This window comes from Azolla caroliniana, unplaced genomic scaffold (assembly GCF_043228905.1).
Source record: "Azolla caroliniana isolate FFs.n. ecotype wild unplaced genomic scaffold, voAzoCaro1.0.p SCAF_6, whole genome shotgun sequence".
Taxonomy (NCBI): Eukaryota; Viridiplantae; Streptophyta; class Polypodiopsida; order Salviniales; family Salviniaceae; genus Azolla; species Azolla caroliniana.
This window is the reverse complement of record NW_028230441.1, coordinates 11941691-11967119: the sequence shown is the minus strand read 5'-3', so window position 1 is coordinate 11967119 and position 25429 is coordinate 11941691. Positions and strand designations below refer to the sequence as shown.

Sequence of the window (25429 nt, the reverse complement as noted above, 5' to 3'; positions counted from 1 at the left end):
TCCGACTCCCAGCCGACAATGGTCCTGTCTTCCATGAAGACTATGTCCCGACTCAGGAACACCTTCTTGTCGATCAGATCCCACACCCGGTAACCGAACTCATCATTGCCGTATCCAAGGAATATGCATGGTCGGGACTTCGAATCCAACTTTTCTCTCTTGTCCTTTGCCACATGCATGTATGCAAGACACCCGAACACCTTCAAATGCCAGTGTCGCGGAAATCCACGCGTGCGTGTTAGATCCGGGGCGAGACCACAGGGGTCTTGGACCTGAGAAAGACGGAGCATGGAAGGTCGAGCTTCACCATTCCTGGTGATCGGCCAGGACACCAACCAAAGTGTTTCCTGATACGTACCGAGAGCAACTGAATGAGAGAGGGGAAATGATGCGCACGAACATTGACTAGACACACACATCCTATGTTCAGAGACCAGAAAGAAGGAACTCCAAAGACACCAACACAGACACAGATGCACATAACTTCACTATATATATACACAAGAGCAAGATACAACTTCGGCCTTGAGCTGGACCAAGGTAGATTAGGTTACAACAACGTTCTGCTGCCAAGCCACCGATCGGGGAGCTCACGGGCTAGTCGCGCCGAGCAGGGTCTTGCACAGGAGACAGAGCGAAAGCAAAACCCCCCTAGGACATATGAGCTCTAAACCAGACTAAACCCTAAACAGACATGAAGACTCAACCCACATGATGATGAAGGAGAAGACCTAGATCAAACCCTAAAGAAAGTAAGAAAGAAAGAAGAGAAAGTTACCATACTTTAGATCTACGTGGTATACCCTCCTAACTCAAAATGGGCATCTCTTTTGTAAGGGACCCTCCCTTCCTTTTATAGCCCAAGGAGGGAGGGATGTTACAATGTGGGATTAATCCCTTATTACATGGGATTCTCTGTCCCAACTTAACTCCTATTCGGCGCCATAGAGGCACCCCCCATTATCTTACACGAGTATACAAGGGTAAGTGCTCACGCCGCACCTTGCCCATATTCCCAATAGGCCCGGTTTTCCCACTATGGTCGCGAATCTTCACGACATCCGCCCTCACCAAACCGCATGTCCACCGATACGTGCCAAATCTGAAGAAGGGTGAGAGATTCTGGCCGTAGTGAGCAATCGGCCTTCTGTAATCTGCATCCCGGCTAATGTGTTGGCCTCTGCCGATCCAAACCGTCAGCTCCGGTTCCATCCTCGCGCTCGCCTCTCCATAGGCTTGATCAACCTGTAATACGCGTGCTCGTCCCATGGCCCTTGATCGACCGTATGCACGATCCTCGCTTCCCGTATACCCGGTTTCCTCTGCGTCCGAGGAACATCCCGTAGTGGCCTGCTTGGCCTCCGCGTCGCATTGGTTGGGTCCAGCGTCGTCGCCCATTGTTTCTCCACATACTGGTATCCTTCACGTTCGAAGAACACCCCGTGTCGCCCTACTTGGCCCCTTTCGTTCCGCGCTACTGCAACTGGTTCGACGCCATACACTTGTCGTCGTCCCCTCGCCCCCACCAGTTTGTTATCTCGGGCTTGGCTTGCCACGCGAGTCGTTGCCACTCCGACTGAGCCGTCGAGATCTCCGAAGTGGGTGTGGAGAACCCTCCTTCGGTCACCGATACCGTTTCTAGCTACCGACGTGTGTAGCCTATCCTGCGCCCGATTTCCAACCCGACACCATTGTGTGCCGTCTTCCACCTTCCTTGCTTGGCACCACTTGTGTCGAACACTGTCCCATACCCGTGCTTTACTTCGGCCCTCGATGGCCACACGCACATCTTCTGATACACTTCCGGGTGTCCCCTTTTCGACTCGACACACCGTTCCCCGCTTGGGTGTCCTTGGTAGCTTTCTGTGTTGCTACCCACGAAGGATCACCCTTGCCTGTTTTGGCTTGCCTGGCCTCTGTAGTCCTTCGACGCCTTGGCCGCTCAGTGCCTCTACTGCTACTGTCTTCATCCCCTCGCCACCACCGTTAGTCTCTTGGTCTTACGTCGGATCCAATGCCAACCGCCGAAGTCTCTAGATCCAATGTGAAGGATCCTTCTTGGGCCTCCGATCTGTTAGGCCACCGACTCGTTCACCAAGCGTGTCCGGTCTTCGTCCTACTGACCCTGTAGATCGGGTCCGGTTCCGGTCTGTGGCCACGTTGCCGGCTTTATACCTCTTGTCTGTTCTTTCGGTCCTCTTGTAGGACCCCGCTCGTCTTCGGTTGTCGTCGTCGTTGTTGCCCTCGTCCCCTCGCTGCCACCATCAGTATCTTGGTCTTATGTCGGATCCGATGCGGACCGTCGAAGTCTTTAGCCCGGTGTGAAGGATCCTTCTTGGGCCCCTCGTCCTTCGCGACCCTGTCTCGGGTTGTCCTTCTTCGCATGTCGAGAGGGTGGCTCGCTCCGCACCCTCTCTCGTGGTACCGATGTACCGTGTTCCGGCCTCCCCATAGGCCTGCCTCTTCCTCCCGGTTCTTGTCCACTCCGCCCGGTTCTCGTCCGTGCCCGTCCGTAACTCTCTGCATTGCCGGGTCTCGTTCTCCTGCCGCCAACGTCAATATCTTGGTCTTACGTTGGCTGTTGATGCCGACAGTCGAAGTCTCTACCCGGTGTGACGTGCAACAACTGAGCGTACAATGGTTGCAATGGAGGATCTAACTCAGTTAGACCAAACAGCGGCAACAATCCAGGACCGAACATGGCAGCAATCGAGCTTCGAATAGTGGCGACAACTGAGCATACAATGGCGGCAATGGAGAAGTGAATCAATCGGAGCGAACAGTGGCAACAATCGAGCCTAAATAGTCACAAAGTGATGGCCAACGTGATGTGGCAATGGATCATGCATAATGAACCTAAGAATTTGGTATATAATTAATGTTTCCATTTATGGTGCTCATTTTAAAAATAAAAACATTATAATGTTTACAATTATGATGTACGTTTATGTTGCACATTTATGGTGCTCATTTATATAATTAAAACATTCTAATGTTTCCATTCATGGTGCAAAAAGACTTTAAATCACTGGTAGCTTTTTGCATAGCTAATTAGCTATGTCAAGGACACAACTAATTGTTCCCACTCCCATGCTTTCACCCTAAATGCTAACTCTCCTATTTTATGTCAGATGATCAAATTGGTAAGGCAAGGTGGCCAATCTTGTGATGTACAAATAAATGGAAGTGGCTTAGCAGCCCTGAGGAGGGAATGATTGTAGAATGTGAAAACATTTGGCCTAGCTCTTTTTGAGTTAGAACTCCAATTTGAGCAAATATTCGCTGTGTTTGATAAATGCCAACAATTGATTTAAAATACCTATTTGTTGCAACAACCTGTTTGTATCTGTCTATTGCATCTTGAATTAGTAGACCTAATAGTGTTATGGTCTACTAGTTCATCTGAGTTGAATAGTATGGTTCATATTTATCTACGCACCACAATTTTAAGCTCAAGAATCTACAATATGACTCTATTGATATGTTTACCAAGTACTTTATAGACACATAGGTACTGTGTGTCTTAACTTCAAGAGCAGCTTAGATGAATCTAGTATCAAGATTCATTATATATTAATTTTGTAAACTTGCAATTGGATCACATAATGATTTGTGCCTTGTGATCTGCAATGAACAATGTATCTTTTTTAACATTCTCTTAAAGTGGCTAAAAAAGTTATGGGGCAATGAAGGTCTTGTTTCAAAATTCACATTTCTGCCCATTGTGTCAACGTGATAGTTTTCTTCTTGTTCAGAACTGAAATTCTTTGGTTGATTTGGTAAAATATGAGTACCAACAAATGAAATTTGAATGCATGGAGCCACCATGTATAGTGACTGATTCATTTGCAAATTTCATTTCTCATATGTTGAAACAAGGTGATATCAATAGGTGTTTAAGCTAGAACACAAGTTTGTCAAATCGTGTGGGATATCGTGCTCGATCAATAATCATTTAAACCAAACCGGAAACTCGTTTAACATTCATATACCGTCACCTTAGTTGATTTTGATTGATATTTGGTAGAGAAATTATTCAACACCATCATTTGAGATTCTGTGATATAAAAGCATTGCAATAGCTCTACTATCCTTCATTCATCCCGCTATGCATAATTTACCGTCGTTCCAGTCCCATCAGCAAATAAATATTGAAAGGCCAGAACTGCACCTTCCTCTCATATGCATCGCTTCACACATATTAATGGCATATGTTTATTCGATCAATGGATAACACATCAGAATATATTAGTGAGAAACCCAAATTAGCTGGAAGTTAGTGGTTCAAAATAAAGATCAAACGTAAAACTTTAATAAGGTAAAATTTGTTACCAATTTAAAACACGAGGACAGATTACTGGTAATTGTGAGAACCTACGTGGAACATGTTCAATTCTGTCTAGACAGAAGCTACCCCATAACAAATCCAATCGCATTGGTGCATCAGCCCCAGTGCAAGCTAAGCTAGCAAAAAACCTGAGATACATGCCAGTACATAAAACAAGTTAGGAACCAATTAGCTAGAAGCTTAAGCACAGACTTAGATCAGATCCAATCGAATACATAACAGAATATCAAGCTCAATGAGCTTTAAAGAGGAAGACTAGCATGGCTTAGCTCTTATTAAGCTTTATGTACTTTCAGATCGTAAGAAGCCGTAAGAATATGTTATACTACCAAATGCAGAAAAATAGAGTAAATGTCTGGTTTTCTCTGGACTCTCGAAGATGTCTATGGAGGGCTTTGCTTCCACCCTTCAGAAGCTCAGGACGGAGAAGGCTCCTTTGCAAGAAGCTCTGAAATTATATAATCAGATGTGTGTATATGGTATAGAAGCTAACAATATCCTTTCAAACCACATGGTTTGTCTCTTTGTTGAGCTTGAAACTACCTATCATCATGCACAGCGGGTTTTTGACAAGTTAGTACTCAGAGATGAGTCTTCATGGAATGCTCTTATCATTGGCTATGTCAAAGCAGGGGACCCACATCATGCATTGTGTTTGTATCATAAAATGAAAGAAGAAGAAGAAGCCTATTTGAGTATTAGTTTATATGCTTTTGTAGCGTTACTCAAGGCTTGTTCAATTATGGAAGATATAGAGATGGGTAGGATAATTCATAGTGAGATCAATAATAATAAAAGATGCTTTGATGCCGGCCATCCTCTCATTGGCAGACACTTAGTGGAAATGTATGCCAAATGTGGCTATCTTGCTAAAGCTCAGGAATTGCACGACAGTCTCTTGGGTCGCGATGTGGTCTCATGGACATTGTTGATTTCAGGATATGTCGAAGATTTGCAGTTTGAACGAGCCCTTAAATGTTCTGAAGAAATGTATTTCGAAGGCATTTCTCCAAACTCTTTCACAGTCGTTTGTTTCTTGAAAGCATGTGCGAGTATTGAATCCTCAATTAAAGGCCATGAAATGCATGCCCAAATCATCAAGAATGGTTGCCTAGAAGGTAACCTATTTCTTGGAAGTGCCCTTGTTAATATGTATGCAAAATGTGGTGATCTAGGTGATGCGCGCAATGTCTTTGACAAGCTGTTGGTTCAGAATGAAGTCTCGTGGAATGCACTCATAGCTGGATACTGTGATTTTGGCTTTGGTAATGAGTCTCTGGTTTGCTTTGAAGAGATGGAGAAACGTGGAATTTTTCTGAGCATCGGGACATTTGTATCTGCCTTGAAAGCATGCAGCATCAGTGGATTGAGAAAGAAGGGGGAAGAAATACATAGTGACGCCTTAAAAAAGGGACTAGAAAAAAATGTTATAGTTGATAACGTATTGATTGATATGTATGTTAAATGTGGTGTGATGGATGCGGCAGAAAATGTGTTTGACAGGATTTTGGTTAGAGATGTGATCTCGTGGACAACTCTTCTAACGGGATATTTAGAATGTGGAAATAGTAAGGACACAGTTGCCTGTTTCGATTGTGCCCTCCATGATGGTGTCAATCTGAATGATGTGGCATATATCTGTGGCTTAAAAGCTTGTAGTAGCATCCAAGCACTCACCAAAGGAAAAGAAATACATAGCTATGTGGTAAAGAAAGGGATGGAAAGAGAAACTTCTGTCATCAGTAGTTTAATTGATATGTATGGTAAATGTGGGTCTCTCCAGGATGCCAAAAATGTGTTTGATGATCATGAATGTCCAACAACAGTCGCTTGGAATGCCCTGATTGTAAGCTACATGGAACATAGCTACTTCACAGAAGCATTTAACTGTTGCACTATAATGCAAAACCATGGTATATCACTGGACGCCATCACATTTTCTTGTAAGCTGAAAACTTGTGCCAGGAAAGAGATTCCAGCAGTGTACATTGAGATCACCATGAAAAGCTTGGAAAGAGAGGTCATGATAAGCAATGTCTTAATTGACATGTATGCCAAATGTGGCATGTTTCTAGAAGCAAGAGCCATATTGGATAAGCTTCCAACTCAAACTGTTATTGCTTGGACTACGTTGATTGCTGGTTTAACTGACCATGGATATGTCGAGGAAGCTCTCCACTGCTTCCAAGAGATGCAAGTGAAAGAACTGTGCTTAAATTCTGTGACATATGTTTGCATCTTGAAGGCTTGTGCAGGCATGAGGTCCTGTATCTGGGGCCAAGAATTGCATATTGAGGTATCCAGAAAAGGACTAGAAAGGGATATTCTTGTTGGTAGTGCCTTGGTTGATATGTATTTCAAATGTCATCATCTTGTTGAAGCACAAGATGTTTTCAACAATATTCTGGATCAGGATGTGGTTTTGTGGAATGCACTGATTGTAGGATATACTGAGAATGGATTCGGTGAGGAAGCTCTGGAGGCTTTTGAAGAAATGCAAAGAGAGGGCATCCCCTCAGATTCTGTAACAATTATGTGCTGTTTGAAAGCTTGCGGAAGCATAAGAAACATGGACAAAAGTAAAGCTATTCATGCTATTATTATTAAAATGGGATTGGAAAGAGAAACCCTCTTGGGGAATACCTTGATTGACATATATGCTAAACATGCTTTTCTTATGGAAGCACAACAAGTGTTCGACATGATTCCTCTACAGGATGTGGTCTCATGGAATTCTCTGATTTCTGGGTATGTTGAACATGGATTTACTAAAGAGGCAGCTGATTGTTTACAAGGAATGCAACAAAATGGTATTTTGCCGGATGTCATCTCATTTGCTTGCATCATTAAAACATGTAGTAGCATTGGATCTGCAGAACAAGGTCATGAAATATACCAGGAGATAGTCATAAGAGGATTAGAGGCAGGATATCTAATGGGTAACATGATCATTGACATGTATGTAGCATATGGCTCACTTCTAGAAGCACAAAATGTATTTGAAAAACTACCTGTTCAAACTTTAGCCTCATGGAATGCATTACTTGCAGGGTATGCAGAGCTTGGAGACAGTAAAAATGTATATTCTGTGTTTGATAAGATAGTGAGATGTGAATCACCTGATCTTATTACATTTGTTACGATACTCAAAGCATGTAGTCATCTAGGTCTAGTGGATGAGGGCTATTCATTATTCAATGCCATGGAAGCTTATTCTGGTTTAGGGCCAGGACCAGAGCATTACTCTTGTTTTATAGATTTATTGGGTCGCGCAGGCCGTATAGATGACTTGGTTATATTGATTGAAAGGATGCCTTTTCATCCTAGTACAGTAGTGTGGCATACCCTATTGGCTGGTTGCAGGAGATGGGGTGTAGTGAAACTTGCAAGATATGCCTTCAAACATATTGTTTGTTTGAATGAAAACTATACAACAGCTTATGTATGTATGCTCAATATCTGTGCAGAATCTGCCCTGGAAGATGAGAATTAAAGAAGCAAGACAGCTTCCAAATTCCATATTGCTCTGTAATAACTTGACCGCTAATTGTACTAGGTATAATGAGGTTATATTGATTGAGAGAATCCCTTTACCATATGCACAGTTGCAGGAGATGGGGTTTAGTGAAGCTTGCAAGACATGACTTCAAACACTTTGCTTGCTTGAATGAAAACCATGTAACAGCTTATGTATGTATGTTCAATATCTTTGGACTCGAATCTACTGTCAAAGATTAGGACTAAAGAACGAAGAAAGCCTCTAAATTCCATATTCTCTGTAATAGCTTAATCCCTATTTACTTAAGGTATGGAGTCAAAAGGAGATTTAGAACTCCACAGAAAGCCGAAGATGAAATGAGGTTAGGATCTTCTAGACATCAGGCATAACCATTAAAATTCTGCTGGCTTTAGATGAAGTCATCATTCATTTTTCATTGCAGGAGCCTCTGGTTATTATCATAGTGCTGGTGATATAAGAAATTTATGTATGAACAGTCATGAGTTTTGCTACCAAGAGATTCCCAGTCTCTTGGAGTGCTCAGTAGTAGCATGAACACAGAATGCAAAGAGCGCCACAGTGGATCATATGTTTTCGTTTGTCTTTTGACGCCACAGGTTTATTGCAAGGATATACAATTTGATGATGGTAAAGGGTTTCTTGCATAGGCTAAAGAACAAGCAGCATACTCTGTTCTCAGATTGAAAAACAAGAGTTTTTCATTTGGCAGAACAATTAATATCCGGCTTGCTTTAGATGAAGTCATCATTCATTTTTAATTGCAGGAGCCTCTGATTATTATCATAGTAGGGATGAACACAGAATACGAGAGTGACAGGGTTGTTCATATGTTTCTGTTTGTATTTGAAGACAATATGGAGACGGAATGTTTTCTTTCATAAGCTAAAGAACAAGCAAAAACGCAATCTGTTCTCAGACAGGCAAAGAATTTTCCATTAGACATTGAAACAGGTACAAAATGTTATTTGAATCATTTACATGACTCATGGGAGTCCAGAGTCTCTCTCAATGCATGTACATGTGTGATGTATAGGGGTGTGCTTGTTTTCTTATGATGCAAAGCATTAATTAGGTGGTGTTACATCCGTCTGTTGTCTAAGCTCTGTACTGGCAGGACAATCACTACTAGATGGAGAAGGATTCAATCCATATTCACTTGTTTCACCACTATTGTATGCGCTGCTTAGTTCACGCTCGCTGCTGTTGAACGCGGCTTTTTGCTTCATCAATGTTCCCATGGATAATATCGATGCATTCTCTGGATCATTGCTTGATGAATCATACAATCTGCCAGAACCTGGATTTATACCTCGATAGAAATCCATGTCGAACCCATCATCCTCCAAAGCCCTAACCACCTATCCATCGGAAACTGGATATGTACTCATGAAAACAATGCATATATAATGCCAAACATAATGCCAGCGCATGTCCAGATGCAAAGGTCATACACTCATGAAAAAAGCACATAAAATCATTCACATATGATGCCCAACATAATGCTGAAGAAAACAACACAAACTTTTTGAGCTATGATGGCACACAATGTCATGATAATGAATGTTCATATCAGATGACAATGATTACACTATTATTGTGGATGCTGAATGGCAAACCTGTCCCATCCGTGGCCGCATTTTTGAGCACCGACAAATGCATCCAGCGGCTACCCGAACCATCCGTAGCATTTCATTTGGATTGAATTTGTCTTCCAACAAAGGATCTGCTAATAGATGTAAGTCTTCTTCTGAAGATATCTGGATTAGTCGGGGTCGAGCCTGCTTATAGTTTAACATTCACTTTAGTTCGTCCTTTTAACAAACAAATAAGATCACATGGTCTACACTCTTCATCATACCCATTCCACCACACTCTCTTCACCAAATGGCTGTGATAGATCCACTGGTTTCCTTCCGGTTATAAGCTCAAGTAGAACCACTCCAAATGAATACACATCAGATTTTACTGTCAGCTTTCCACTTGATGCATATTCAGGAGCCAAATACCTGAGGTGAACAGTATCTCAGAAATGCAGCAAGCCCTAACCACAAAACAATCATGAATGTATACAAAATTACCCAAATGTTCCCATAACGCGTGTTGTCACATGTGTAAATGCATCAGAAGCCATTTTTGCTAGTCCAAAATCAGAGACCTAATCAGGTATGTAGACATTTAATTGTAGACTAGTATTTATTAATATTTTCTTTCCAATTAAGGTCTTCAGAGTTTTATGTCTTACTTACCAGGGCCTCAAAATTGCTGTCCAATAAAATGTTCGAAGACTTGATATCGCGATGAATGATTCGGGGATGACCTGAATATTAATAAAAAGTGTGGTCAATATACATACCATCCAGATATACTGAAAACATCAATTACATGTGTCCTTACAATCTTCGTGAAGATATGCGAGGCCACGGGCAGATCCTATCCCTATTTTCAACCTAATATTCCAATCCATCACAGGTCCACCTCTTTTCCCTGAATATCAAAATGAGATTTACATATCATAATGAACCAAGCAAGAAAACCTAAGTGTGGAATAGAGTATATTCCAAACATGTTTCTCAGATGGTCTAGAACATTCTGGAAATGTACGAATTACATACGGTGTAGATGTTGATCCAATGTTCCATTTGGTACATATTCATAGACAAGAATGCGGTGAGCACCAGCAATACAATAGCCTACAAGTGAGACGAGATGTCGGTGATGAACTCTGCTAATGGTTTCTACCTCAGCTCGGAACTCTTTCTCTCCTTGACCTCCTCCAAGTCTTAGCTGCTTAATTGCTACAGCCTTTCCATCTGAAAGACTACCTTTAAAGACACATCCAAAACCACCTTCTCCTACAAGGTTTGAGACCGAGAAGCCATTGCTAGCTCGGGCAAGCTCCTCATATGTGAACATGGTCAAGTTATTGGAGGAAGCTTTATGATGTGATTGAGTTGCTGCTGCTGCTGGTGGTGGAGAACCATGATGCTTTCGATTTTGCTTTGCATTATATGAGGGGCCAGATGATGAATTCGGTATAAGTGCTTGAGGTTCAACGGTCAGTATAACATCTGAATCATGATAAGAGAGCATCTCCATGCAGTCAGAATAATGGTGATTAAGATTCCAATCGAAACCCTAAACCCCAATGATAATTAGCTTTCCAAACCCTCACTTCTTAACCCATAACCTTAAACCTCTAGGTGCAAAGCACGGAAACCTAAGAAGTTTTGAATACAAGGCCCTAAAGCCTCAAACTCCGAGAGTAAAGCCATTAATATTGAACAGAGTACCTTTTTTCCTGGCACAGGACAAAGACTCCTGGAACCTCAATCTCTTCCTCCTGTGGTACAAAAACATGCAGGCGATCATTGATATGATGCATGCGAGGAGGGAGCCAGCCGAGATGATGGCTATAGCCCCAGCGGTGGAGATCAATGACGAGGAATTGCGTGATGAAGCCAAGGTGGTGCCAAGAGGAGGAGGAGGAGGAGGTGATGTGATAACTGGAGACTGGGCTGAACGAGAGGGAGGCGACTTTATAGTTAGAGGTGAATGGCGACCAGATGTAGAAGGTGGGTTTGGTCGTGACGGTAATGGGGATGGTGAAGGGGGTGGATTAGGTAACTGTGGCGCTAGTAGCAAGCCTGGAGGGGGATTTGTCCGAGGCGATTTTGATGATGGAAGTGGGGCTACTGCAATTGGAGGTGGATTTAGAGGTGGGTTTCGAGGTGGAGGTGGAGGTGGAGGCGGAGGTAGGCTGGGGGATGGGGGTGGGGGTGGATTTGGAGGTAAAGGAGACAAAAAAGGTGGCGGTGGGGGGATGGGCAAGGGAAGAACAGGGGATGCTGTTATTGGCAGAGGGGGGGGTGAAGAAGTTGAGGAGACTGGAGGTGAATTAGTAGTAGGAGATGGAGATGGAGATGGAGATGGAGATGGTGAGGGAGATGGTGATGGTGATGGAGCCAGGGAAACTACTTCAACAGAGGGAGAAGGAGAAATTGGCTGATTATGGTTAGAGGTGCTACTGTTTATGAGGGAGGGTTCACCACCGCCACCACTACTACTATTACTACTACCACCACCACTACTACTAGGGGCAGGAGCAAGAGCAAGAGCAAGAGCAGGAGCAGGAGCAGGAGCAGGAGCAGGAACAGGGGAAGGGGATGGGGCAGCGGCAGAGGCAGAGGCAGATTCAGCAGAAGCAGAAGCAGAGACAGGGGCAGGGGCAGGGGCAGGGGAAGGGGAAGGGGAAGAGGGAGGAGAAGACATGGATGAGGAGGAGGAGGAGGAGGTATGAGTCAAGGGCAGGGGAGGTGGGGCAGAGGAAGGCAGAGGTACTAAGTCTACAGGAGGAGGAGGAGGAACAGGAGGAGGAGGAGGAGGAGGAGGAGGAGGTGAGGTGGATGGAGGAACAGAGGCTGAGGGATCATTGTTATCGCCCACCAATATCGCAGATGCTGCTGCTGCCGCAGGAGCAGGGGAAGGTACTACTACTAGCACACCTGATTCTGCTGCTGCTGCTGCTGCTGCTGGCATAACCCTAACCCTAACCCTAACCCTAACCCTGCTACTATTAGCAGCAGCAGCAGTTATATTAAGCGGTGTCTGGGATCCATTAAGTGACCGTGGCAGAGATGGCGATGGAGACACGAGGCGGATCATCAACAGGCCGTAGAAGAAGAAGAAGAAGAAGAGCAAGATCAAGAAGGCGGACATACCTCCTTCCACTCAGCCGTCTCTTCTTGCTCGTCTTTCTCACTCCAATTCAGATCCAATCTCTTTATCATCACCATCGCCATAGCCATCAATTTTAAATATCATTCATTCAATCATCATCATCATCATCATCATCATATTAACAGAAAACGCGTCTCAGAACCAGCAGCGGCAGCATCATAATATAATTATTAACAATCAGTAATCCACGTTTAAATTAGAGTAATTACTCATATATGCAAACACATACATACCTCCACTGGATCTCATCTCTACTGATTGCAAGCTCTCTGCATGTCCATCCCTGTTGTATGTATGTATGTATGTGATGGAAGAAGCTACATGCATGCAGCTCACTGAACCCTTACCGCCATCTCTCTCTCTCTCTAATTCCCAAAGCTTTGCATGGGCTTCGTTCGAAGCAGGTGATTAACCCAAAATATGCATCATTATTGAGGCCAAATTTTGGACCAGTGGCTACAAAAAGCATGGCAAGGGCGCCAAATATAGCTTTACTTCCCTTCTTTAATTAGAGATTTTGCGGCCATTTTAGCCACCTCCAAAAGCAAAATCAAAATTTTTAGCCACCTCCAAAATGCAAAAAGCAAAAAGCAAAAGTTAAAAAAAAAAACCCATCACTTTGCATGAACAACACACACACACACACATGAAGCTTCCAAACAACATAGATTCGATCAATAATATCCATGGTTTTTATACCACTATGACTTGGGAACTACACCTTGTTCTCCTAACTATTACTACACTTTTGAGTTCCCGTGTGATGCCATCACCTCATGTAAACATACTTGTTCTCGCCAATCTTTAATGCCATCACCTTGTGTAAACATACATGTGCTCGACCCAATCTTTTAACACTGAGGCATATTTCCGTATCAACTTGAACTGTGCAATCCTAATCCAAAAGTATCACATTGAACTTCCCTAACCCAAACAAAGAGAGGTAGAAAAACAACTTTAAATCAATATGTGGGCTCCAATGTCCAAAGGCTTGACAAGTTCCAACCAAAATATGCATTAAGGATTCCAACTCCCACCTTGTGCCTATATAAGTGTCTATCTTTAGATGTATATTGCATTTTTCATGATCCATTAAAAACATAAAGACATATTTCTTATAGTGGAAATGTATCCCCAGTTTTTAACATATCTTTTGGAGTAGTGGTGCTAAATACTTAAGTAAGCTAGACCTTTGAGGTGCTTACCATCTTGTTACATTTATTTGGATGATGAGTTTAAGACTATATTTCACACTCGATAAGGGCCTTTTGATCTCACAAATGTGCCAATTGTTTTTCAACACATGACTTCATTTCATGATCATGTATTGCTCTAGACAATGCAAATTTTCTATCTCGACGCTTCTAAGGCATTATTATTAGATCAAATCAATCATTTTATTCAAATATAAAGACATTGATAAGTGAGGATACCGTTCCTCCCAACCACTCCTAAGCAAATGATTTGAGACTATCTCTAAACCATAAGGATATCCCATACCACCAGTTATGGTCTAGAGATGTGCCTTGACTTGATAATGTGACAAGTGCCTTGATACAAGAACTTCACCAAACCATGAGTCTCACAAAGTAGATGATAAAATGAGCTAACGAGTCCCATAATTATATTTTAAGCCAAAGGCCCCTCAATTGCCACATAATTACTTACATGTTGTTGACCATCTAAGTTATAGCAAACACATCCACGTGCATTTATTTATGATGAATTAGCCTTCCCATTTGAACCTAAAGCTATGTCCATAACATACTCCCCTCTTCAAAACATTGCACTCTTGCAATGAGAATTGAGGAAAGATCCAAAAGACGCATAAAAGCAAAATTTTGTGTTCCGGTTGGATGCAAGATATAGAAAAATGGTTTGGTAGATGGGATGCGAGACACTTGCTTCATGATGACTCATTAGATTCCTCTGTAAATGAGGCATTTTTGCAAGGCCAATGTATCATGACATGGGACAAATGTGGAGGCTCACGCTTCACACATTATACTACACATGTTGCACCTAACTACAAAACCATATTCTTTGCGGAACGGGGAAATCGTAAACATCCATACCGTTATCTTCCATTCGAACCACTGCTTCCATGCGACTTAGCTCACATGCATTGCGATGTGAAACAGGGCGTTGGAGTACAAGTGATGAGAGTGGTCGGCTATGCACACTTTGCCCTAAACAAGTTCGCGAGTCTGAGTATCACACTTTGATACAATGCTCTGCCTTTGATCATATTCGACCATGCTTTCCACATCTCTTTGATCGAGCCCAATCTTTGCATGAATTCCTCTCACAACCACAATGTGCACTCTCGATTGCAACATTCATTGGTAAAGTTCATGAACATCGAGAGTCACTACTCACTTTCACTCGTATCACGTGAAATGTAATATTTTTGGTCTCATAGGTCATATTTGACCTCCGAAGATGATAATATAATCCATCTCTCTCTCTCTCTCTCTCTCTCTCTCTCTCTCTCTCTTTCGTAAATGTATATGTTTATATTAAAACAACATGATAATACAAAATAAACCTTGCTATCAAAACTATGTCAAAGGTAGCAATGTGGCAAGGACAACCTTCTAAGGTGTTGCAATACAAAGTGATACAAATGTAACTCATTTGGGGACAAAGCTCCCATACAACATAATTGTGAAAATTGCCAAATCAACTTTCCTCTTATCCTACATATCTGTTGAGATACTCCAGAAAGCCCATCAAATAAGAAACCATTCCGCAAGTTCCAAATATACCACATGCCCAAGTACCGCAAATAATCAAACACAAACTTATACTTGGGGATGGTAAAACTCTATCACCTTCAATGAAAACCCATTGAAAAGGTGACAAAACATTTCCAGTCAATGACCCCCACAGTTGTGATATACCTATCCATATACTTTTAGTAATAGGGCAAGATATAAACCTGTGTCGAGAATCTTCATCAACCGCCGTACAAAAGACACATGCACCACTACCAATGTGTCTTCGTTTTATAGCCCTAGCCAAAGGTAACCCACCAGCCATAGCACGCGAAAGAAACATCTTTGCACGGAAAGGAATCTGATGAGACTTCCATCCTGCATCTAAAACTCTAGCACACTATTCACTTCCACGGATAATGTGCCATGTATCCAAAACCTTGCTCTATACCCAAACTCTATCCTTAACCAACTTATGGTAAACATCATTTGTGTTCACTACAAATAATGGTTTCTTATTATCAAAAAACCAATCTCTCCACGGTTCCACCACCACCAATTGTGGAATTGGTGATGATAAAATAGGCAATTGTACTATTGTTTGCCAAATCTGACCATATCCAAGAGGTATATGAAATCTACTTCTCACAGTTCAGAAAGCCATCATCTGCCTTTGTGACTCTAAAATACCATCCTCCACAGTTACCAAACCTAGTTTTGCCATTCTATTAAACTTTGACTTTAAACTGTCTTTTCCATCCCATTGTAATAATCTTGAAGATGCTATCACCTCTGTTGGCAAAGAGTTGCAATCTTTTCTACAATCAGGTGGTTTCCAATTGAACAACTTCAAACTTTTTTGCCAAGAGACCACTAAATGTTGAACATCTAAATGATTGAGTGTTATTAATAACATGCCACCATGAAGTTCTAATTTTTGTTTTACCATGTTGTATCCCCACTTTCTCCACAAAATAACAAATTATCTCTGCCCATGGTTGCAAACCTGCACACATCTCTTTCAAGAGACTAAATCTTCGAGCAACTAGATGATCTTCCAAATTGAGTAAACCGGCTCCTCCTAAATGTTTCAGGGTACATATATGAAGCCATGAAACCCAACTGATACCAATGTTGGACTCTTTCTTCCATAAATACCTAAGAGCACGAGCCAAATGATCAAGTGATTTCTTTGTCCAAGGTAACAAAGGCAAAAAATATGAAATCATTGGAACCATAATTGCTTGCACCACTTTGAGACGAGTAGCAAACGGCCAAGCTTGGGACTTCCAATATTTAAATTTATCTGCTATGGTCCTAGAAATCCAAGTTAGGCTTTGATTTAGTGAAATATCCACACCAATCGGATAGCCCAAATGCTGACAAATCTTCCCTTTATCTAAGTATTCGGCCACTCCAACCAAGATTAACCAAATCGTGTTTAGTGCATCTAATCAACAATGACTTGTGCATATTAATATGTAAACATGATGCTAAGGCAAACACCTTCCACACCTCCATGGCTTTGGCTATGTTACTGGGATGCGACTTGAGAAAGAAAAAAAGAATCATCTGCCAATGCTTGAGCTATCAGCTGATTCCTTGAGGGTAAAACAAGTCCCACTATATCTCGACATATCGCTAACTCATGCATTTGAACCAAAATTGGGTGGGTAACAATGGCAAATAATAATGGACTCAATGGACATCCTTGTCTCACTGACCTTGTTAATGATATTGCCTTAGTCACTCCTCCATTTAACATGACATGTGACACTGCACCTAATCCCAACATAAATGAGAGTCGAGACATCCTTGTACCAAAACCCATCTCAGACATAAGTTGAGCAAGAAATGACCAATTGACATGATCATAAGCCTTCTCAATAATATCCAATTGTATCATAACAATTTCTTGTTTTGATTCCTTCGCATAATCCACAACCATTTGATTCCTCTCTCTCTCTCTCTCTCTCTCTCTCTCTCTCTCATGTGGTCTCATCTAAAGTTTTATCTATCTATTTAATTTTTAATCCTCTATATTGTTCAAATTGTAAACTCCTCGTTCTTGTGTGATGAATATTTCACTACAATAGAACTAGACATATCATTGTGTGACAAGTCTAGAGTTTTTGAAATGGAATTTCTCACAAAGTAACAATTTTTTGTGTGTTGCATGATGATGTGGCAACTAAGACGGCTTCATTGCCACTTTTCATTGATGATCTCAACAGTAGGTGGCAACAAATGGTGACATTAGCAACAATGTGGTCGCAAAGGTGGTGTGGTCAACATAATGGGGCTCGACCTTCAAGCTTCGGAGTTTTGTTATAATAGCTCCAAGCATATATCGACACAACATTTTGCATATTGCACAAGATAATATAAAACAACTCAAGATTGAGCGTGTTTTTATGCAGACTATAATGTGTAACCTCTTGTATTCAACCATAGACAAAATGTATATCTACGTGTGCCTCACGATTCTAAGACATTGTCTATGAGTAAGTGTGCTAAATTGGCCACATGGTTTTATGGACCTTTCACAGTCCTCAAACGCATTGGTTCATCGACATCTTGTCTTGCTCTTCTGGATGGTGTCGGAATCCATCCAATTTCTCATGTAAATCGTTGAAAGAATTTCTTGATTCTGGAGATAATATGATTACAACTGAAACTTTGGTTACTTTGGCCGATTCAGCTTCTAAACCACATGCACTAGAAAAAAATTCTCTATGTTAAAACAAAACATTTTGAATTTTAAATTAAATGAATGGGTAAGTTTATGAAAGATGCTACATGGGAATGAGAAAAAGACATTAAAACCAACAACTAACTTTTCATTACAAGAGTGCAATGTTTAAAGAGGGGTATGTTACGAGAGTAATTATACTTATCATGTGGTAGTTAAAACTGTAATTTTTGTACACACAAAGATAACCGTTTGAGGGTTATTTGAGAGTGTAAAAGGGAAGATTACTTTCAATCTTAATGATTGCGACAACTCTTGGCTTGGGGGCCTTGGGTCTGGCTAATAGTTGACAACGGTTCGGTTTGAATTGAACCGAACCGCGAAACCGTGACTTAATGGCTTAATGATTTAAACGATTCGATTCAGTTTAGGTTTAGGTTTTTTTAAACGGTTCTGTTTCAACAGTTAAACGGTTTATTTTAATTTAAAATTAAATTTTTTTTAAACAATCTTTTCATTTTCAGGTCTTATTCTCACATTTTAAGAAAATCTTTAAATTTTTGAAAATTAAAAATAATGAAATATTTTAATTTTAAAAATTAAAAAATTAAATTTTGACCTAACTTGAAAACCGAAACTGAACCACGAAACCGTGGTTTTAATGGTTTGAAACTTTTTTAATGGTTTAGTTTAACGGTTTCGGGGTTCAGTTCAGGTTTCAAAAAATTTTAACAGTTCGGTTTCAAATCGGTTCAATTTTGACTCTCTCAAACTGAACCGAACCGTTGCCGATTGTTAGGTTTGGCTATAAATATGAGACCTAGCTATCCTCATTAGATAGATTACTTGAGTTGTTGCGACTATGACCTTGTTGTGAACAAACTCTTGCGACGAGTGGTTAAATTTGTTTCAATATCTTGTTCGAGGGCAGTCGAGTGGATCAACACACTTCTCTCTCTCTCTCTCTCTCTTTGTTATCTTATCTATTTTCATATTTTTTATGCTTACATTAGACTTAATTTCTAACAGTCTTGACCCTATCTCATACTATTGTTATAACAACCCTTGTGATTTCAACCTTGTTCAAGACATATTTCTGAAACAAAAACCTCACAATAATTATTGAATTTTTGAACCTATACATACATCAGAATTAAATTTTGTTGTAATACTATCGAACCTTACGCATCATACAGATTTTATTTGTTTTTGCAATGTAGTCTTCACATTACAGTAAAAAAGTCTTCATAAATTCCATCACAGTTAATTTCTGTTACAATACCATTTGAGCATTAAGCATAAGAAAGATTTTATAAGTTTTAGCAATGGAGTCTTCGTGAGTAAAATTTAAATTTTCTTCTTAAATCCCAAAAGTGACATTTGTGAAAAATATGAGATCATTGTTTTGAGCCGATATAAAAGAATAACGCTAAATGATGGCCATGCTCACATTCCCCTCTTCTCTTTTATATGATACACAAAGATACATTTCCTCACTCGGTCCCTGGAACATAGTATCAATGTGCCTAATTTTGAAATTGTAATGCCTTAGCTCAATGGAAGTTCACTGCATTCAATGGAGACACCTAATGATCCTGGCTCATTGCATTAAGAGTGTATGAAGTCTCTTTAGGTCTAGGGCCTGAGTTCAAATACCACAATTAACCAATTGCCGACTCTGGGCCTATTTTCTACTTTCAAAAACTGGATTTTTATGCAAACAAAATAAATCTGAAGAATGTAAACTTGCTCTGCTATTCAAAAATTTCGAAAGAGAAAAAGGAAACGCATAGATTCTTTCTGGAAGTAAATGATTTCTTTTTGAAAGAGCCAAGAGCATACATAACTTTTTCAATTTCTTTGCCGCAACCTACCAGCAAGTAGAATATATAGGTTTGTAGAGATATAAGGTCCTTTCTTGCTCATTTTCGAGTATGGAATTCTTATTTCAAAGTGTCGATAAAGAAATCATCATCATCTCACTTTTGTATCACATGTACATCATCACCATTTTTTCCTAAAGGGATCAATTTAGGCATCGGAAATTGGAGAAAGTACATGACCAGTGCATTCAGTTAAGATTTGAACAAAATATAGTATATGATCATATGGATTCCAACATTCATTTTTGTTGGTTTGCAAAAACAAAATTGGACTCACCCACCATGTAAGGTGGATATAAACACAACTGTGTCGCCATCCTCGAGAGCTGCTTGGAGTCGGTCACAGAGCTCCCAATCACAATCGTTTATGAGAACCAGCACGCCAGGCCGTCTAGCAAAACAAAGACAGCAACAAAAAAAACTGATGAAACTAGACTAAAATGGAAGGAAGAAATATCTTCTAATCGAATTAATTGTGATTTTCTCTAAAGATAAGAAAAGAAATAAAAAGAATCTTCTAACTTCAAAGGTTTGAGCTTTACATTGATTTTTCTTTCATGAAGAGCTCGGGTCGTTCTTTCAAGAGGTTATCTCTTACCCAAACGAGCAAGTGTTCCATTGTGAGCTGAACAAAAGGAGAAAATAACAAAATAACAAAAACAAACCATGTTAAAATAGGTTTATGTTGCGCTGATGCTCAACAATTACATCATCGAGAGATACATCAACCAGTTTCTTATTGCAACCCAGCAACAGACGTATCAAATACATTTATATTGCAGCAATGCTCAACATTTACATCATCATCATCATGAGATTTAAACAAATAGATTGAAATACTCAACAACCACACGTTGAAACAGATGCATGAAGAAGACCAAAACCCACTTCCCGTCATTAACACAACGATCTAATTAATAAGTTTCTTCATTTCGAAATGTTTTTTAATTGCAAGTTCCATTTTTTTCTGAAACTGAATCCTAAACATTTCCTCAATGGAAAACTTTGATACTAACATAACAATTTTAAGTACAAGGAACGAAACATACAAATAAACTTCGATGCCACACATCCAGATCAATATATAAGATCAGCATGTTCTTTATTTTTCCTAAAGGAGAAGGAATACCTGTTTTGAATTTGAATTTAGGGGAATCTCCACATTGTGAACCTTGACAGAGGAAAAAAGAAGCTCCAATCCACCCCTGATTAATCCATTAAACACGAAAACGCACACATAACACGAAGAAGAAGAGGGAAAAACGGAAACACTGTAGTGAGAGGAAGTAAAAGTGAAGAACAAAGCAAATAATAAGTCGTTGAGTTTATTAGGGTTTCGGATGTGGCTAAACTTACCCAAACTCGAGCTTCAGACGAACAGAAGAAGGAATTGTTCCATCCTGCGATTCATCTTTGCCCATGTTCGACTCTTTCTCTTTACTCTTTGTTTCTTTGTATTCTCACTACTACTATTACTACTAGTCTACTCCTCCTGAGTCCTAATAGCAACACCAATCGGTTCACCTCCTCTTCCCTCCATAACTAAAACTAGAAGTAGATATAGATAACTCTGGGCCCCATAAATCTCTTTGTTATAACTTCTGATCCATCCTCACATCTGAAGTCTACATCCTGCCAATTTTCAAGGCATGCCGAAAGCTAGAAGTGTCTCAAGAAAGTTTTCCAGTTCCGCAACCTTAGATTTGTGCCAGTAACCATATGCTCCATCGCACCTTTGAGAATTTGAGCTTAACCACTTATTGAAGGTCATGTGTGAAAAAGCAAGCCCACCCTTGTAATAAATCTAGGGGAATGCTTATCGAGAGAGTGGGTACTCCAAGGTATCCCGCTCACTCTCCTCTTGTTAAAGATGTTAAAGATGGGTTTAGGATTCTATCTAAAATATGTAGAAACCAATTCCTCCTTATGTATTAGGTGTTAATCAATTGTTGATTAATGTTGATTACTCATCATGTCATCATCCCCCATTTTGCTACATACGATCTTGTCTTGTTTGTTCAATCTCTCACTTACATTCACACACACACACTCTCTCTCTCTCTCTCTCTCTCTCTCTCTCTCTCTCTCTCTCTCTCGCTTAGGTAAATTCTCGATGACCCAGGCATCCAAAGATAGACTAATGAGAGGGTATGCATCCCTCTCACTCTTAGAGAGACAATGCCACCATGCATACTTTCAAGAGCCACGGACTAAGGGATGGCTCTTCGACTCATTAGTGACCCCTTCCCTCATGCATGCATCAGTAGTATGGGCTTTAGGTCTACCATCTTTCATGTGGACGCAATTAGAGAGACCTTTGGTGACGATGTTATCACATCAACTCCGAAGCAAATCGACAGTACCACATGACATTATTAGAGCAGAGTTCAGTCTGCCCCCGATGTTAGTAGAAGCACTGAATCAAGTGGTAGTTTTTATTCACCGGATACATAGCCAACCACAAGATAGGATATCCCATCGAGCCTTTGAGACATCTCGATCCCTACATGTGTTTGGAGACACTAGCTCTTGGTATAGCATTGTGGTGAGTTGGTTACTTGCAAATGGCATAGACATTAATAACCTACCCCCCCTTAAGTACAACCATGGGACTGACCAAACTCTAATATCTCATGAAGACCGTAATAAAGTGATACGCCAAGAAATATGGCAAATTTACACTTGATATAAATGAATCACCCCACGAGAGCCACTCCCATCTAAAATGTTGTACTATAAGGAACACTTCTTGCACTTCTCTTAGTTAGGTTTTATTACACAACCAAGATATCTAGATACATTCTTATCAAATGCACTAAGGGTTGCCATTGGACAACTTAGGATATCATCTCACCAACTTGAGATTGAGAATGGTCGGCCTAATAGAGTCCTTAGGGAGGAAAGGCTATGTAGGTTGTGCCACATAGAGATAGAGGATGAGTATCACTTCACATGCAAGTGCCCAACTTATGCCGAGATACGAGTGGAACAATACATATTAGGACCCTCTCCCACCCTCTCCAAACTATTAGATACCCCGGATGTAAAGAGACTAGGTAGGTATATCTTAGAGCTAAACAACATAGGGAGAATAAATTACAAAGTGTTAACCATAACCCTTTTACTATTCATCAACTTGTAACTAGTGTAAATTTTCAGGAACAAGGGGAGACGATGAATGTGGATACACTTACGCCGCTCGGCCTCTCTCTTGAGGAAGCCGAAATGCAAAGAACAACCAAACGCCCTCAGATGTTGGGCTTCAAAACAAGTCGACATAGAGTAGAAAGGATTAAGAAGATAAGGGAATGTGAGCTACGTCTAGCAATGGGCACGGTTTCGGCTCAAACCGAACCGAACCGTTAAACCGTGGCTTAACGGTTTATCGGTTCAAAATTAAATAATGAGTTTGGTTTGGTTTAAAGAATGAAAGTTCGGTTTGGTTTCGGTTCGGTTCAGTTTAACATTTATCGGTTTATCGGTTTTATCGGTTTAACGGTTTCTATTAATTTGGTTCGGTTTATAGGTTTATAGGTTCTTACCCTAGCCCTAAATTTTCAATTTTATAAATTATACCCTTCCTAAATTTTCTATTTTATAAATTATACCCTTCTTATTTTTACTATGGACCTAATACTAGTTAGTAGTAGTAAGTACATACTACAAACTACGGTGTATCTACAGACAGACAGACACAACTATCGAACAGAAAGGATTCAGGAGGCGCACTACACAGGCGGCATTGTGCAGGCTGAGGCGGCAACCACCAATCACCACTTCCAATCACCACTTCATTGCTCTTCAGACTCCAGACTCTCCATAACACAGGTATGATCCATAACGCAAGCTAAGTTTTTCCTTTTAGTTAACATGAAAAAATTGCAGTCTTCTCTTTGACTGATGAGTTGAAGATCATTTTAGACATGTATGAGAAGTAAATCATGCTCTTGATGGTGGAATTTATTATCACATCATTTTTAATAAATTGGATTGAAACCTTATCATTTCCAGGTTTCCTCTGCATTACATTTGTATAGTGCACCATAACATATAGTTCCATTGCATTTAATCGGTTTCTCACAAATTGGGCCGAACCCTTATCACTGTTCCCAGTACTTTACTTTATATTTGTATTGTATTGTGCAGCCAGAACTTCAGTGCATGGGATGTTAGTTTCATTGCGATTTACTGCTCTATGGAATTATTTATATATACAAGATTCCTCTTGACATTATCTTTATGCTTATTAGACTCGGGATTTGGCTTATGGTGCTTCATAAAATAGGTCCAAAATTCTCTCTCAGATTTAATTATAACTAAATTTGATTAAATCACATAACTTAACATCTTCCCTCACCTGCTTTTGAAAGGCCATTGGCAAGGAAATTATAAGTGTTTATGTTGGGCACTTCTCCCTTTTCTTTCATCATCTTAAATAATGCAACATCTCCTGGTTTCTCTTCTTGCTAGAAGGAATAAACAAGAAGGTTACATATATACAAGTTTGTTAACAAAACATGCTGAAGCATCTTATCATACATCCCATAAGCTTGCTTTGGAAACCCTGCTTTCACCAATGCATCAATCATTATGTTAAATGTATGGGAATTGGGAATACAGTCATATTTCTCCATCCTTTCAAAGGCTGTGACAGAAGCTTCAAGCATTCCAACATAAGCATAGACCCTGGCAATAGCTGTGAAAGCATTCGGTATCAAACTAACTTGATCCTTAACTATGTCTTCCATGAGAAATTCTATGGTCTTGAAATCCTTTGCCTCCCCAAGAATCTCAAAAAGCCACCAACTTGAGCTAACTTAGCAATGTAACAATGTATCTTTCTATGTTAACATGTCTATCTTTCTATGTTTGCCATTAGACATAATGGTTGTTTTACTGTTCTTAGCTAACTTAGCAAACTTTCTACTTCATTTATTTTTCTCATTATAATGTATTTGAAATGTGCTAATTGAGTTAATTGAATTTTATAGGACACCATAAAATGGAATCATCATCTCAAACTGATGCTGCAATGAACTCATCTTCAATTGATGTTAGTCGTGGGTCAACAAGTAGCTCAAGAAAAAGGCTACGCACATCATGGACAGATGCTCACATCATATTTTATATGGATAATGGCACACCTCGACGACGATGCCATCATTGCCATGTTTGTTGGTCTTCTACAACATCCACAGGCACTATAGCCAAACATTTAGCAGAAAAGCATCGTTTATCAAGCGACCCAGACCAAAATTTAGGTATATCACAGCACATTCAATCTTCAATTGAGTCAGCTAGAGTATCTCATGTTTTAGAGAAGAAAATTGATGCTGCCATCGTGAAGTATATTGTGAAGGGAACATTGCCCCATGCACATGTGGAATCACCTGAATTTAAGGAGTTCATGCAACAAATTGTACCTGGATATCAAGTAAAGTCAAGACGCACAATTAAGCGTTCTATCCTAGAAATGTATGTGGTGTTGCGTCGTCAGGTGATAGATTTGCTATCGAAATGCCAATCAAGATT

The 25429-nt window shown here is 40.3% G+C and overlaps 3 protein-coding genes across 3 annotated transcripts; 1 reads left to right on the top strand and 2 right to left on the bottom strand.

The window, feature by feature from the left end:
• The first annotated feature begins 4549 nt into the window (after positions 1 to 4549).
• LOC147863097 (pentatricopeptide repeat-containing protein At2g03380, mitochondrial-like) lies at positions 4550 to 9105 on the top strand. The gene is made up of 2 exons (XM_087320803.1): positions 4550 to 8819; positions 8983 to 9105. Exon 1 carries the CDS (start codon positions 4728 to 4730, stop codon positions 7839 to 7841), a length of 3114 nt encoding a protein of 1037 aa, XP_087176929.1. The 5' UTR covers positions 4550 to 4727; the 3' UTR covers positions 7842 to 8819; positions 8983 to 9105.
• LOC147863096 (uncharacterized) lies at positions 8933 to 17270 on the bottom strand. The gene is made up of 16 exons (XM_087321769.1): positions 17047 to 17270; positions 16481 to 16639; positions 16269 to 16328; positions 16029 to 16176; positions 15774 to 15932; positions 15599 to 15683; positions 15416 to 15508; positions 12233 to 12397; positions 11159 to 12079; positions 10481 to 10936; positions 10263 to 10352; positions 10115 to 10185; positions 9947 to 10023; positions 9727 to 9874; positions 9485 to 9646; positions 8933 to 9226 (listed from the first exon to the last, which is right to left on the bottom strand). The coding sequence occupies exons 1-16, from the start codon at positions 17268 to 17270 to the stop codon at positions 8933 to 8935; spliced, it is 3312 nt and encodes a 1103-aa protein (XP_087177895.1).
• Positions 17271 to 20059: 2789 nt separating this feature from the next.
• LOC147863095 (ubiquitin-related modifier 1 homolog 2-like) lies at positions 20060 to 21395 on the bottom strand. The gene is made up of 4 exons (XM_087321324.1): positions 21254 to 21395; positions 21027 to 21102; positions 20440 to 20522; positions 20060 to 20288 (listed from the first exon to the last, which is right to left on the bottom strand). Exons 1-4 carry the CDS (start codon positions 21316 to 21318, stop codon positions 20171 to 20173), a joined length of 342 nt encoding a protein of 113 aa, XP_087177450.1. The 5' UTR covers positions 21319 to 21395; the 3' UTR covers positions 20060 to 20170.
• Between the last annotated feature and the right edge of the window lie 4034 nt (positions 21396 to 25429).